Below are 15,920 nucleotides of genomic sequence, written 5' to 3'. Positions count from 1 at the left end.
TGTTTTAAAAGTCAGTCGCTTAAATGTACTGTAAAACCTGTCTTGCTCCTTCCATGAGGCTGAGGAGCAGCAGGCTGCCCCATGCCATGCTCCCTTCCCAGGGAAGTCCAAAGCAACATCTTCCTGTCAGATCCCTATGGTGAAGGGTGTGATTCTTCTACTTTCTTGCACAGAGGTGGCTTTATTTCTAAATCTGACTTTCTGAGAAACTGTGCTGTAAAACATCAAGTTTGTGTATGAAAGTGTGTTTTATGCTTACTGTGGTTTTGATCCTTGTGGTGGCAAAGGGCAGTTCAGATGTCACCTTCCCACTGGTGCCATCTCTGTTAAGTAACACATTCTTACACTCTGCTGTTGTTTACCTTGGCATGATTTAATGCATACTTGACCACAAGAGGAAAGACTTAAACTAGATTTGGGAATGCTGGTTCCCGTTGCCTGTCATCAGATAAATTTTCCTGGGAATTCCCTTAAGAATTGCTACTGCCACAGATCTGGGACTCAGGTGAGCTGGAGAGCCCCATCATTCCCATGGGGAAGGGGCAAATCCTGTGTCCAGCAGTGCCTCGTGGTCACCACAGACGATCTGCCTGCCTTTGTTTATTTAGCTTCTCACTGGGGATGAAGAAGCCTTCAGTTCCCGTGAAGGCTCTAGTCAGGAAAGCTGCACGAAGCTCTTCTGTGCATCAAAGATTACTTCCCTATCAGTATTAAAGGTATTAATGTATTAAAGTTTTCGGTTGTTTTATATGTCTTATGCTGAGCAGGTCAAATTTTGTTTTGTTTGAGGCTGTAGCAAAACCTCTCCTTGCACTGCTTTGAGACAAGCTTAGTTCCCTTTTTTCGTTTTGCTGCTCAGCTATAAAATAAATTCAGAGAACATTTTTTTTCAGAAATAAATTCTCTTTATTTTAAAATCCAGACATATGTGCTTTATACCAAAACAGACACCAAAGGAAACTTGGTATTCATCTCTGGTTTTAAGCAAAACTGTGGCTTTCAGGATTGTCTAACCAGACACGGGGATTTCAAGGAAACTTTACAACTTTATGTCTCCCTGCTGATTTTCAAGATAGTTTTGCAGGCACTTTGGCAATCTTTCTGTCAATGGCCTCTCACAAGAGAATCCAAGAAATTTCAGAGATTTCCAGGGGTTAAAAAAAAAGAAGAGAGGCAGAAATAAGGATAAAGCAAAGATGGTGTCTTTACAATGTCATAATAAATATGGCGAGCTCTCTACCAACTTTCTGCCATGTGCAATTCCTCTCCCTGTTCCTTCACACCGTTTCCAACAGCTCTCCTCTTGCCACAGCACCAACTGCCTGCTCATTCCTCCATTGCCAATCTCTGCTTCGTAATAAGACCTGTATAATTTTCACAGATTCTTGAATAGAAGAGGCTTTATGTAAGAGGAATATTCTACTTTTTGGGCAACCACACCAGTTATTTTCCCCAAGTGTTCCTGCAGCCACAGACTACAGAGGCACATGGAGTCATGCTTACAGCAGCTTTCTGTTATCCTCTTCCTTCTCTGCTACTGTGAGGTGAGGTCCTTCTGGCAGCAAGTGCAAATGGCTGGTGACAGCCTTTGTCTAAGATGGGCACATGTATTTCTTCTGGTGAGCTTTGTGTTCAGGCTGTCCTTAGAATCTGCCACCTTTTCATTAAAAAAAATACTGCTTCTCCACTGAGACACCAGCACCCAAGGACTTAGAAGATTTTTAGCCTGATTTTCTGCAGCAATTCAATTAGTTTTCTTTAAAAAAATCAAGAAAAAAATCCCTAACCTAAAAAAATCAGCTCCAAATTCATAACAACAGAACTGTGAAGGTACACAATATGGGTTTGCACCATAAATTAGTTAGAATTTATTTACAGAAGATTACTTGATTCAGGCTACAATTTCAAAGATGCTGTTTTCAGGAATCTGAGATTTTAATCTGGGTATCTCTCTCCTTAATACAAATCATAGCACTGTCATGAGCCAGATTTGCTGCTGAAGACATTGATGCTAATTAAAAGATTAACAAATAAACTCATATTTTGCTAACTGTTATCATCTTAAATAAAATATTTTCAGCCTGTATTTTATGAGGGGAATGGCACTTTCATTTTCATTCCTCATCCACCTTGTCTTAGAGGAAATTTTTCTCAATTTTGTCCCCATTTGTTTTATGTTTCCCTTTCAACAAACCAATGCTTGATGCTAGTTTGGAAATGTTTTTTACTTGCAAGTATACCAGTCCACAAGAATGTAAAACCAACATTTTATGTAAAGGCAGGAAAAAATACGCAGACAGAGGCTGGTATCTCTGAAATGAAGTGGAATGGTGTTTGTGTTTGATTCTGACAGAATATTTTAGCTGGTGAAGCCATGAAGATACAGAGTGAGCTGTGGTGACATAAGCTAAATCCATTTGGTAATTATCTAGGCCTAACAAAGTGAGTTCTTTTCCTTGGAAACAAAAAAAATTAAGTTTCTGTTTATTGTTCTTTAAATTTTGAGGGAAGTTAATCCAAAAATCTACCATCCTAGTGTGGCAAAACTGCTGACTAAACAAATATTTGGCATCTTTTTGCATCTGCTAGCCTGTGTTAGTTACTGAGCACTTCCTGTCCTAAGTGCTGGAGAACAGGTCTTTGAACCTAAATCCACAGAGAAATGTCGTAGACATCTTTTATGGAAAATCCTTTCCTTAGGATTTTTCCTCCTGAGAAGCCTCAGGAACAAAATGTAAACAATGGTTATCTGCTGCTGTGGAATGCAACAGGTGGATTTGTGCTTGGCTCATATTGGTTGTTTGTAATTAATGGCCAATCACAGTTAGCTGGCTCGGACTCTGTCTGAGACAGAAGCTTTTGTTATCATTCTTTGCTATTCTATTCTTAGCTAGCCTTCTGATGAAATAATTTCTTGTATTCTTTTAGTATAGTTTTGATGTAATATATATCATAAAATAATAAATCAAGCCTTCTGAAACACGGACGGAGTCAGATCCTCATCTCTTCCCTCAACCTGAGACCCCATGAACACTGTCACAGAGAAGAGAATCCTGTTTGTTTAAATAAGCAGGTAAGAATCCCATATTTTCAGTTCATGCCTTGCGTCTTGCTCCCCTTCTGGCTGAGGCTGTAATTAGCAAAGATGGCTGGTTGTTACAGCTTTCCTACTCTCGGGAGGTGGAGAATGCAGGTTTGAATCCACTCCATCAGAGAAGGGAAATGTATGCAGGTTTCCCTCCTTCTGCAGAAGAGCTTTGATGCTTGAGGTATTGCAGACTCAAGGAGGAAAAGGCATGTAGGGAACCTTATGGCTGAAGAGTGGTCAGGTATTTTTCATTTTCAGGAATACTAAGTATGATAAAGTCTTTCCGAATTATCTGCATTTAGTTGCCTAAATCCCATTCAAATCTCTCTTCGAGTATGATGATCTTTCTCTTTGGGACTCAGTCTTTCTTTCTCTCCAAGAACAGCAGGAGAATTAATTCCTCAGAGCTTGCAAAACATTGGTATATGGTCATAACCTGGGCTGCCCAAGGCAACTGTTAATTGAAATATGGCTGAGGGAGAGTACCTAAAATGTCCTCAAAAATGTAGAATGTAACTCAGAATGAGCTTTTACTATTACATTTCTCCTGAAGCCTGTGGGCAGTGCATGCAAAAAGCCAACAGCACTTTGTGAAAGGTGGTGCTCTAAGAAGACTTAGAGAGAAGGATGCATCACTCACCTGTTCCAGCTGGACTAGAGAAACAAGTGAAACACAAATCTACACAGGAGTCTGCTTTAATCCATCACTCTATTTTATGAAGCATCACACAGCATTTTCAGCAATTAGCATTTGATAGCAGTTTAAGTAAGGGTCACAGGGTTATCTAAGGAAAAAGCTGAGAACCTATTTCATCATCACTGAGTCCTCATTTGGCAGCAGCGCTCTTGGAGGGCTTGGGTAGTACCCAGCAGTTGCTGAACTATTTGAGGAAAATCGTGTAAATCTATAATCCAGTGGTAAATCTGTAAGACAGAAACATACCACATCTCATTAGCAACACAGCCTGTATCACATAAAAAACAAGCTTGTCGTGAATAGCAATACTTCTTAAAACCTTGAGCTGTTTGCTCACCGGCACCAGAATTCAATCTGATTGCATGATTACACATTTATTTGACATCTTCAGCTGTTCAAGGGATTCACTTTCAGAGTTTATTCAACTGTAGTAAAGGATATTCAGTTCCTTGATTGCTGAAATAATGTTAGTCAGAGAAAATCATTTAATGAATGCTTAAATACTAATGAAAAATCTTCATTGAGCCTAGATGCAGTTTTTCTCCCAATACACCTTCAAGTTTATTTGTCAATTAGTCATCCTTCTCTTTTATCTCAACCATCTACTCATATGAGGTTATGTTTAAAACAAAGAATCAGTTCCTTTTTTTGTTTTTCATGGCTATTGAAGCAGGATTCCCAAAAGGCACCCACTCTTAGACCTTCTTGCAATCCAGTGCTAACAACATCATTTTGTATCAAGCATTCTTAGAAATCTGCACTTGTAACTTGATGTACTCATCACTTCCAGTCTGTAAAGAACACTGAATGCATTAAAATAGCTCTGAACAGTGAAAGCTTTATTTTCTGTAACTTTTCAAAAGCCTCTGCTGCCAACAGTGACCCACCCACCCTCACAGCCAGAAAACTGATACTTCCTGTGCTCACCTCGTACTCAAAGTTCAAGAAACCAACTTAAAAAACATATAAATTAAACCCAGTTCAAGAAAAAATTTCCTTTCCAATAATGAAAAAAAAACTAACTTCCCCCAAAAAGGGGGGAAGCTCCTTTCCAGGTTGTCAGTTCAGAACCAAAGTAAAGCATAAAAGCTATTACTAGGCTTATCTGTACAATAACTTATGAATTGCAATTTTTAAAATTTAATTTGGAGTAAATGTGGGGAAATGACATCCTGTCACTACATGCTGCAATTTTTTTTCCCCCACTCAACAGCTTCTATGAAACAGAAACCCGTAATTTTAGTAGTTTCAGCAAAAACAACAGGAAATCTAGTTCTGTCTCACAAGTGATTCGCAGGCAGGCACCAGGACAGCATCCAGGTCTGCAGCTTCAAACTCATATTGAACATAACACAGCAACAAAAGAGTACTTAGATCAAGCTGAAAAATCAGATAGAGGCTGGAATAAAGTAGGAATAGGAGGAAAGATAATTGGAAGAGAATTATTTGAGTGATTTTAGATTGTCATAGAAGTTAATTTTCTCATTTTGTCTGAGTCAGGGAAATCTCTGGAGCACGGCAGAACAGGCAGATGTTTTCCTAGTATGCAGAAGGCCCAGTGGATTTACTGGCTGCTGAGTCTATTTATGACACTCAGTTTAACACAAAGGCTTCAAAAATGACAAAAGAAATGGAAAAAGAAAGCAAATATTTCCAAATATCTTTACAAGCTATAAAAATCAAATGTCATACAGTTACTTTTATAAAAAAGCTTTTACTAGCTTAATAGTCTAGCAGCCTGGAGTTCCCCAAGAGTAGTTTAATCAAAGAGCAGCACAAATGGGGCAGACTTGCTACAGAGTTGATAATTGCTGAGGAAAAGAATCAGCTGGATCAAAATGGTAATTTCATTGGTATTTCTTCGTAAACTAGCTTTACAGAATCAGCTTAAACACCCAAACCATTCTATATCCAATGCCAAAGGCTCCAAAAGAGATTTTTATATATTCACACTCCAATCTATCAATTTAAATGTTGCTTTTGTCTCAGCAAGCTGACTTTGGAAGATGACTAGAAATATCCATATCCATTTTTCAAAGGCATGAAAAAAACCAAAACCATACAGTATTCTATAATAAAGCCAATATTGGGAAAAAATTAGTTGCTTATTTCCAAGTTGTTGTTTTCCTTCTGTTTTTTTTCCCAGTAAATTCTTCATGATTTGCTGTTATGCATGCTCCCAGCTGCTGCTGTGGTGGTAGACCCTTGCATCTGGGCACCCACTTGTCACCTAACCCTGATGGAGAGTAATGAATTAGGCAGGGGGCAGATATTACAACAAGGGGCAGTTTGACAGCAAGGATCTAATGACTCCTAACCTGCACTGATAATGAATTCAGCACAAAATTCATCCAATATTGCCACTATCACAAAAAACCCTAAGTAGACTTGAACAAACGACAGCCTGAGACTGGAAGAAGGAACTAGCTGACACTATCCAATTGCTTGAGAACCACAGTCCCAGAATTTTTCTATCATTCTTAGGTAATTCTACCCAGACTAATTTTTTTTTTTAAACCCAAGACAAACAGGATATTACCATTAAGAGCCAAAGACTCCTAGAAATCAGACGTGAAGGGTCCCAAGAGGGTCCGAGAGGAATACAGAAGGTCCTAGATCTACAGAAATGCCAGTCAGATCTATCACCCTGAGTTCCTGTCCCACTCCTTGCTTTGCTCCCACACCAGCCTGAGTGCAAGTGAGTGATGAATACTGCTTTCCTTGATGGTGACTACTCAGTGGTGCTAGCACTTCCCAATGGCTTGGGCATCCCTCACAGGTTACATGGCTTAAGTTGAGCTCAGAAGAGCTCCTGCCCTGCCCTGCCTCCCTTGCAGGCCTCCAGCAGCCCTGGTGTGAGCAAAACAACAATGATGGTATCTAAATAGTAGCTACTGTCAGTTCCTGTGTTCCAGTTATCCAGATCCAGGTATTAAGTGACATGAAGTAGAACATTGTGTTCTGATGCTTAAGTATACCCATATCCATGCATTTATATCACAGTTAAAACATCCCACTGTCACGTGTGCTGTGCATTTGGTATAGGCCAGCTAAATCAATGCCACAAGCTTCTATCAGAGGAAGACTTGGAGTTCCACCCACAAGCAAGAAAGAGAAACCACAAGAAGAAGGGAAAATGTAATATTCTCAATGAGTGATCAGGAAAGTATTTGAGCAACTGGATGGAAGACAATTTTAATTTAATCCAGACACAGGCCTGCTTGATAAACTTACTACTCTAATTTTTTAAAATTTCCTTGAACAAACCAATAGATTAAACAAATGAAATCTTAACTAAGCACTTTAGGTGGATGTCATTGTTTTTCAATTAAAAACACAGTCCAAGACTGAAACAGATTTCTTCCAAAATACACAGCAGAAATGTCAGGAATAATTTTTCAGTATTGACCAACAAAAGCAAAGCCAACATTTTTTCATCATGACACCACAGCAGCATCCCTGGGATGAGTGAGAAGCTCTACAGAAAGCAGAACTCCCCCTCCCACCCTGAGGTCTGCTCCCTGCCAGTGAGCAGGGCTGGCGCCAGATGCTGCAGAAGCCTCCTAGTAAACAGCAGGGTTGTGTTCTTAAGTGAATCCAAATATATCCTCCTGATTATCGCCATGGAAAAGGCACGAGGAAGAGAACTAAAACCTTGTAAGTGATACCCAAGTTTGAAAACAATCTTTAAACTGCTTAATTGTGTCAAATTTCAGAAAATACCGTCAGAGCTCTATCTTACATCTCATCATCTGGGTGAGGTAATTATAGGGGCAGAGGGCAAACCATCAGCTGGTATATATTTTTTCCTCTTACAGGATTTTCCATAATTAACGCTGGCTTAGAAGCTTTATCATGAATCTTTCATTGTATTTCAAAGTCACTAATGAGAGAAAATAATAATTTCTTAATGATAAGAACTTCTAATAATTATTTCTTAGCAATGGAGTAAGCATAATTCCTGCAGGGGAACTCACCAGTTTGGCTGTGCCTTTGGGTGACCTGGCTTGTCAGTCTGTGGGTAACCTGTAACAGGTGTTGCTTTTTCTTAAATGCTAAATGTTTTTTATCTCCTGACCCATCTCTATTTTGTAACAGTCAAAGCAGCACTTGCACTAATAGCTCAGGATGTGAGACAGCATACTAAAGGCAAAAAGAAAAAATCCCAAGGCCAAGAAGATTTATCTGATAGCAGTTATTTTTAGAAAAACTCCTACGGTTGATTTTCCTAAACTGGAGCTCAGATGTTTGCTGTACTAAAGTAAAGCTCCCAAAAGAGAGAAGTCAGCATGAGAAAAGCATTCTTTCTGTCAATTACGTGAATGTCAGTGCTGCTGTCTGCATACTCTATAACTCAGAAGTTGGAGAGGAGGGACTATCTGGGTGGTGTCGTATGGGAAAGGGGTGACTCCTCAATATAGGTTTGCTCCACAGCAGGAGAAAGTTTCTGAGTTTGGATACAGTTGGTGATATGAGCCAGTGCAGTTTACTCCAGGCCATGTAGGAATAAAGACTAAAACTATTCTCAGTCAAAGTGCAGGTTTGCTGTTTTACTTGCACAAGAGCTTTTGCCAACACAGGTGTATCGGTTGGAGATCATGCCTGTGGCACTGCCAGCAGACATCTGTGGCCTGAGCTTGGCCTGAGCCAGAGCTTCAGTGCCACTGAGGTTTGTCACTGGTTACTTTTTTGTGGTATCTAACACAGTGCCATTGGAGAAAACCCAAGTGGCAAACTGCAGGGATATGTGCAGCAGCAGCTTCACTACCAGTTTTGCAGATGGACAAGTGCCTGGGGAAATGGAATGACTGTCCCATCGTGGCTGCTGAGATTGCTTGTGGTGTGCAATTTTACTGTAATTATCTTGGGAATAACAAGTCACATTACTTTGGGTCTACCCTATGGCCAAGGGACCGCTGACCCCTTCCTGAGCAAAACAGCTGTGCACAAGGCGTGCACTGACTCGCAGCTGAGCCTGATAAGGGTCTGCAGTGAAGGAAAGCCTTAGAAATTCCTTTGCTCTTTTGGGCTTTCATGAGAAAACTCATTATTTCTATGTGAGGGAAATGTTTCTCATTTTTGTTTTTGTTTAAGCGGTGGTTTTTGAAAGCCTTGAAAGAAAATAGACGAGTGTGGTTCTTTGCTTGATCTGGAAATGATCAGAAGAAAATATTGGACTATGATATTTTTAAATATCTAGGTGAAGACTTTAACTAAAAAAAAAATCTTGAGAGAATGCCAAGATCCTACCAGGATGTGTTAGCCTTTCAGGGATCTGTTAATTAATTTCTTGTGTGTGAATGACTCATTCTGGATCTTGGAGCAGGAGGAAGGGCTTCTGAGGTAGGTTCAAGAAGTTAGCCTGGAAACAAGCAATTTTTTGAGCTAACAGGAATTTCTGGTTGATTAATAAAAAACAAAAAAGAGCTACATTTTGAGACTGTGAAGGAGCTACATTAAGATAAATGTGGAGATGATACACCCCTTTACTTTCATTTTGAGATAAACTCACCAAGAGCAACCTTCCTCTCCAAACTCATGAGATGGGTTAATCTCATCATGTTCCCCTCTCCTTTAAAACAAATGTTTTCTTTCCCTTTCCCTGATTTTTTTTTTTTTCTAGAGGGGTGACAAACATTGTTTACCTTAAAATAAAAATCCGCACACAAACGCACATGAAGTCAAGGCCTACATAGTTTTTTGAGCATGTGTGACCATCTTAATCTAGAAGGAATATCTTACACACCACTCCAGAGTACATAAATGTCCTTCCAGCAAGGTTTTTTTTTTTTAACATGTGAGGTTGCAGGTTATGTTCAATTTCAACCTGGTCAGACAAGTATTTTCAATATTTGGTGATTTATCTATTTCCACTAGTTTTCACACTCAAAAATTATCAACACTTTGTATTACAACCAGGGTTTATAAAGTGTCAGTCTAAACCCACCCCATAAACCTGTGATCCGGTCAAAACCCAATTACAGCTTTAGTTACAGCCTGTAAATGAAATTATGCTGCCTGAGTTGAAGGATAACTTTAAAGCAGGAATGACTGAGTGGTTCCCCCTTTCTTAATGAGTTGCTCATGAGTTCTCCCTTTAATCTTTTCAAGGTGGCTGTACTTTGACATCTCATAGAGCAGAATAACGATGGCAGGAACATTTCTGTCAGCTATTGGCTAGGAAGTAATCTTTTGGGTTCTGCATGATTTGACACAGTCTTCAGGGGCACAAGTCAATACACCTTTCTGGAGGAGGAAGGAAAGCCTGATTAAACCGTAATACACTGAATACTGTCCTTTCTACACTGAAAATCACTATCAAGTGGTCCAATCCTGTGGTAAAGATGAGGTCTCAGACCATTTGGGAAGTAGTTAGGTCTCAAGGACTTTTTATAAACTAGTCCTGAGTTATTGAACAATAATTTTTTATGATTAAAATGCTGTTTATTTCAGCTGAAAAAAATAGATGCCTTATATTTGTTGGTTGCATTGGGCATGTTTTTTCTTCTTACTTCTAAAAGGAGAACATTGAAACTAGTTTCCTGGAACAGATGAATCAGATTTACATTATCTGATGTTTTTCAACTGACACATAGATCAAGATGCTGTTTATACACTCAGAACACATATCTTCTCTCTATTCAGTTATCTTTATTATCTGTTGTTTTTTTTTTTTTTCCTTTTATGAAACCTGAGGGCCACAAAACCTCGGAAATGTTACTGTTGTGTATTTACACCAATTTTCCACCCAGTGTAAGAGTACTTTTTTTGCATAAAACTTTAATTATAAAAATGACCTCTTTGGCCTTGTAGCAGCAACTATTATTTGTAACAGCAAATTCCCAAAGCAGTTTAAATCCTCAAAGCATTTTGATAAACTTAGTGTCTAGATGCTATTGTATAGATACAGTCTTACATGGAAGTTGTCAAGCAAAAGCACAATTGTAAGATAAGGCATTAAATATGAAAGGTTACTGCTAACTAGCAATGCATAATATAGATAGTTCTATGTGTTTAAGGGAATTATATATTATTGTATCATTTGAATAAGAGCACAGTTATCAGTCTACTTACAGCAAGGACTGCTGTAATTTAATTCTAAAATGAGTTGGATTTTACTTTAGGTGATGTAATGTCAATGAAAAAACATAGAACTAAGGTGCAAAAACATGAGGGATTTTTTTTTGTTTGTTTCACTTCAGCAACAATTGCAAATGTTGCTGTTCAGGATACAGAAATCAGTATATGGCTGATTAGTGTAGTATATGGCTGATCAGTGATTAGTATGTCACAAGATTAGCTAAATTCATGTCTTCCATGATAACAGTTGATTCCTCCAGGGCATTCACATTTAAAATACATGTGGAGGATGGTGTGTGAAGTTTGCAATTTGTAGTTGATCTCTGCTGGCAGACCCGTGTATCTGCGACCTGCACATTGCCAGTTCTGGAGCCCCAGCCACGGCTGCCTTGAGCTTTCCATTGTGCAGATAATTTGCAGCTCTAAGCAGAAACATGAACTTCTTTGTCATGGTTCACTGGCAATTTTATCATTATATTTATACAGCAAGCAGGCTGACAACTTAAACTCCCGCAGGAAGTGGCAGGGATCTGTAGGCATCTTTAAAGAGACAGCTTTGGTTAATTATTATGGTGATTTTTTTCTCTAGCTCTAGCTAACTGAAATAACAATAAGGCACGAAGATAAACTTATGCAGCCATATGGGCAAACCCTGATATAATTTCATATTGCATGCAAGATTAAAAAAAATGCATTATCCTCATGCATGACACAAGCTTGGTTATCAAATCTCTCCAAAGTGTGAAATGAACTCTGTCTCCATAAAACATTTACAATTGTACTAATTCCTCTCTGAAATGAAATTCTCTTGAGCTGCAACATCACTCAATCTCCTTTTCTTGCTTGCAGTAATTTTTAATCCTGTGACAAACTTCACCATTCAGAGGTTATCAGACAAATTTACAATATTAGGTTAAGAATGATGAAATTAGAAAAGAAGTTATGTTCTCCTTATTACAATTTAGAGGCCACTTTCTTAACCTTTTCTTTACAATGACAAAAAAAAAATCTTACAAAAATCTCCTCCATAGCTCTGAAATTCCTAATGGAATTTTTTGAAGTGTGGCTTTTATAAAAATACCAAATATAGTGAGATTGAAAGGCAAAGCATTAGGTTGAAATATGCGTATCATATTTTTCAATCAAAGAACTGTTAATCAAAAGACCTGTCAGAAATGGTATCTTTGAAATTGTTGTAATTACTGTTGGAATACCCATATGATGAAGGAAATACAATTATTAACATGGGGATCTGGAAATGTGATCATGCGGTCACAGAGTAGTGGTTGCTGTCCTTGAAGGTAAAGTTCAGATTATTCAGGTAGGAAAGATAAGAGTAATTGTCCTCTACTTGGCTCGTACCTAACCTTCTGACGTGGAGAAAGATGTCCTGGAAACTGTGGTTTATGCAGAATGTAATTCTTCAGAGAGACCCCTACCCCTTTAATTTCCATGTGGGAGCACTAAAGCAACATTCCCACGGTAATGGATCCCAGTTTGGAAAATCTGTCTTATGATATAATTGTGCTTTAAAAATCTGTAAGGGAGCTGTAAATGAGGAGAGACTCAACGGCAGAAAAGTGGAGAAACAGATGGATTTGTGAGCGAGGCATGTAGAATAGAAGTAGGGACTTTGGCTTCTACTATTTTATTAACCATGTACTGTCAATATAACATGTATCTGATTTCCAATCCAAACTGATGGAAGTGCACAGAAGGTATTGTAGAAGGTCTGCTTTGAGGAATTTTAACAATAAATGAAATATACTCTTTCATGCACAAAGAAAATGCCAGTTTCTCTTCAGAGAATCTGAGGAGAGTTCAGATGATGAACAGTGTGCAATTTCAGTAACACCCTCCTTGCCAGAGGTGAGATTACAGTTCAGAACTTCTAATGCATCTCTGAACTGGTATTGAGTAAGTGTGTTACTAGTTTTAAGTAATGCTGAATAGTCTTTGGAATAATCTTTTTCAATGTGTCATGAGAAGTAAACCAAGCTGTTCTTTATGCACAGACACTTATTGCAGCCAAACAACAAGAATCAGTCTTAAAGCCAGCACTGCAGCCATCTGCCACATTTCACCAAATATTTTTGCAGACCACAAGCCGTTGGCATCCTGACTTGTACGTGGCACTTACTACTGCTCACATAGGTGTACAAAAGCCAGGTCAGACATTGTTGATAGAGAAGCCCTTGTGAATCCCCAGCTACAGGAGGCTGCAGTGCACCTCCAGCAAGGTGGCAGCTTGTGTGGCTGGGTCAGGCTGAGCGAGGTGCTGCCAAGGCTGAGCCAGCCTGAGCTGAGCTCACACAGTCAGCACATTGCTGCCTGGGAGCTGGGCTCATGTGGTCAGCACGGTGGCAGCCTGGCTGCACAACTGGGCTCAGGGGATCTTGAGGAAAGGCCTGAGTTTTTGCAGCTTGGCAGTGGAAAGTCCTCTGCTGGTAATTGAAGCAGATGAATGGGAAAGGAAAAGCTGGAGAGCATCAAACTCACATAACCCATTTCAATCTCTTCTAGCAAATAGCTGTAGCTAAGATATGACTTACAGCTGCAGCCAAAAACTTCAGGGCTTGGCAGAGCAGGGATTCTCACAGCTTGCTGTGACAGGAGTCAGACAAGGTATTCAAGAGTAGTCAGGAATTCCTTAACATCCATAATAATGAACATCTGCTCTTCCACACAAACAAACAAGAAATACCTCTCTCTGTAACAAAGCAGAGATGTTCTCATACCTTCAACTCTGAGTCTGCTGTCCAGTGCACAGCTGCAAGTTTAAAACATTATTTCTCCCCTGTCCTTTTGCACTGGGGTTTAACTTTTACAGACATGACCCCCTGCCCCAGCAGTGGCTCAGTGCAGTGAGGGACAGCACACGGTGTCCCTCCTCATGGACAAACAGGAGCTTTGCAGGAGTTCCATGGCTGATGGCAGGCAGCTATCCTATCACTAACTGCCCAGATATGCCTTATGGGCTTGCACCCTTTCATCTGTAGCTGGAAAGACTGCCATACATTTGAGGTTGAAAAGCCTTGCTTGTCGTTTAAACTGAGCTGTAGTTGGGGGGGGGAGATGCCTGGGAGGTGAATTTCAGAGTGTGGCCGACCATTTTCTCCTGGTCAACACTTCCAAGGCAAGCCACATGCAAGCATGACCCTGGAAAGGGTATTAGATGGGAGTTTTACAGAAATTATCTCTCTGTTGGCGTTTTTCCTTGGTATATTTGGGCTTTTGTGTCTTTGGGCTGAAATAGATTGCAAAATGGCAAATATGAGAGGCATAAATAAATTGTGGCAGTCTATGATTGTTCTGTTTTGAGATATCCATACAATGTAAGGACATGTGTAAAATATGGTTGTAAAGAAAATGTCTATCGTGTCCTGCTGTAGAAGTCACTGCTGGGCAAGCCTGAAATGCTCTCTTGCAACAAACCTTTTACTCCCTGGTCTTCTGCATGAAGCAAGCAAAAGATGCTGAATGGAGGGGTTAGTAAAGTAAATGCTTGCTGTGTTCTTCATTCATTTAATAATTAGTTTCTTCCTTTAGGTATGGGTATGGACAAAGCTCCGTAATGCAAAATGATAGATGGAGCACATGGGGGTCCTCATCATCACTTTGTAATCCCAGGAACATAGGGTAGCTGCAAAGTTACAGTAAGCTGATAGGGGAAGTGTAACACGCCAGATCTGAGAGAAACATTTTTGTAAGTATAACACTCCCAAGTAACTTTGCATGTTGTTTGTTTTGAATGTATCTCACCACTGAAAGTAGAAACAGCAAATCACAGTGGGGAAGTAAGGACCAGATTCAGGAACTAATCTACAGCCCGGTAAATGTTGCAACCTGTCTCTAACAGTGAAGCAATGAAACAGCTCCTATTTGCAGACACAAACAAAACCCCTGGTGTATCAGGCAACAATTAAAAGCTCAAACTTCCAGGTAATCAATGGTCACTAGTGCTAAGTGTTGCATCATATGAACAGAGTATTTTGAATGTATTTTAGATACATGCAATCTCAAAACCAGGTCTACAGCTCTACAAACTTACTATGAATACTGCATGTTCATTAGAAAAAAGCCCCAGACATCTTCCTTACCTGCTATTGCTTCCAGACTAGGGATTGCAATAGTGCTGTAAGTGCTAATACATTTACAGGACCACGTGTGAACTAAGGTCTCCTCTGCATTTTCCAGGCCTGGCAATCTGTCCACGAAGAAAGAGCCCCACTGTTTAGATACAAAGTAAGGAACTTTGAGCTGATCTCCCTGAAAGAAAAATAAATAAATACATAAGCTTAAAAAAAAAAAATCTTTATTCATCCACAAGCATTAGTTTAGGGAACTCTAGCGTTTTTCTGATTGCCTGGGAAGCCTATATTGTATCTCAGGAGCAATGTGGCTTTAAAATATAAAGTCAACAACAATACAATAAGAATCTTCTTCCCACAAGTCCCCAAGTTCCTGTTTATACAATTTATGGATTCCCTAGGACATAAAAAGTTAACTGTAAGTAGTTTTTAAAACTTTTAAGAAAACCCCTTCTATTTTCCCTGTTTTTCTGTTTATGATAGTGTGAATTGCTTGCTGTCCTTCTCTGCTGGAGAGGCTGTGTAACAGCTGGGATCTCCTCCTGGGGGAAAAGGAGCTTCCTCATGCTGGGTGGAGTAACTGCAAAGAATGCATCATGCCACCTGTGTTATCTATTTCTGAGCTGAGGAATGAGTAAAAACAGAGCCACAGAATCCATGGAGAGACAGTCAGTTGCCTAGAAAATTGTGGAATATGAATTTTTTAAATGTATATTTTCAGACAACAACATCTGTTTTAAAAAAACCATTAAAGCAGCATTGGAAAAACTTTTTACAAGTTCATCTTGAAACCTGCTATATACTGTCATGAGCAATCAGAATAAAATGCCAGGACACATCTACAGAAAGATGAAAAAATGGGAAACAAAACTACACTATAGAAAATCTGTTAAAGTAATTTGTGTGCAAAGTAACATTCAGACTTGCAGAACAGATACAGCAGTTTGTGCCTCCAGGTTTGTGA

General features: G+C 39.4%; 1 protein-coding gene across 1 annotated transcript in view; it reads right to left on the bottom strand.

Moving 5' to 3' along the window:
- Positions 1-3,768: 3,768 nt before the first annotated feature.
- Positions 3,769-15,920, bottom strand: part of NT5DC1 (5'-nucleotidase domain containing 1) — a 126,203-nt gene continuing 114,051 nt past the window's right edge. The window contains exons 11-12 of the mRNA XM_054630095.2: positions 14,966-15,134; positions 3,769-4,012 (exon numbers count right to left, since the gene is read on the bottom strand). Of these exons, the coding sequence (XP_054486070.2) occupies positions 3,894-4,012; positions 14,966-15,134 (288 nt within the window). The 3' untranslated portion in view covers positions 3,769-3,893. The remainder of the gene's footprint in view (positions 4,013-14,965; positions 15,135-15,920) is intronic.

The sequence above is a fragment of the Agelaius phoeniceus genome, chromosome 3 (genome assembly GCF_051311805.1).
Source record: "Agelaius phoeniceus isolate bAgePho1 chromosome 3, bAgePho1.hap1, whole genome shotgun sequence".
NCBI lineage: Eukaryota > Metazoa > Chordata > Aves > Passeriformes > Icteridae > Agelaius > Agelaius phoeniceus.
This window is presented reverse-complemented; position numbering and strand designations above follow the sequence as displayed.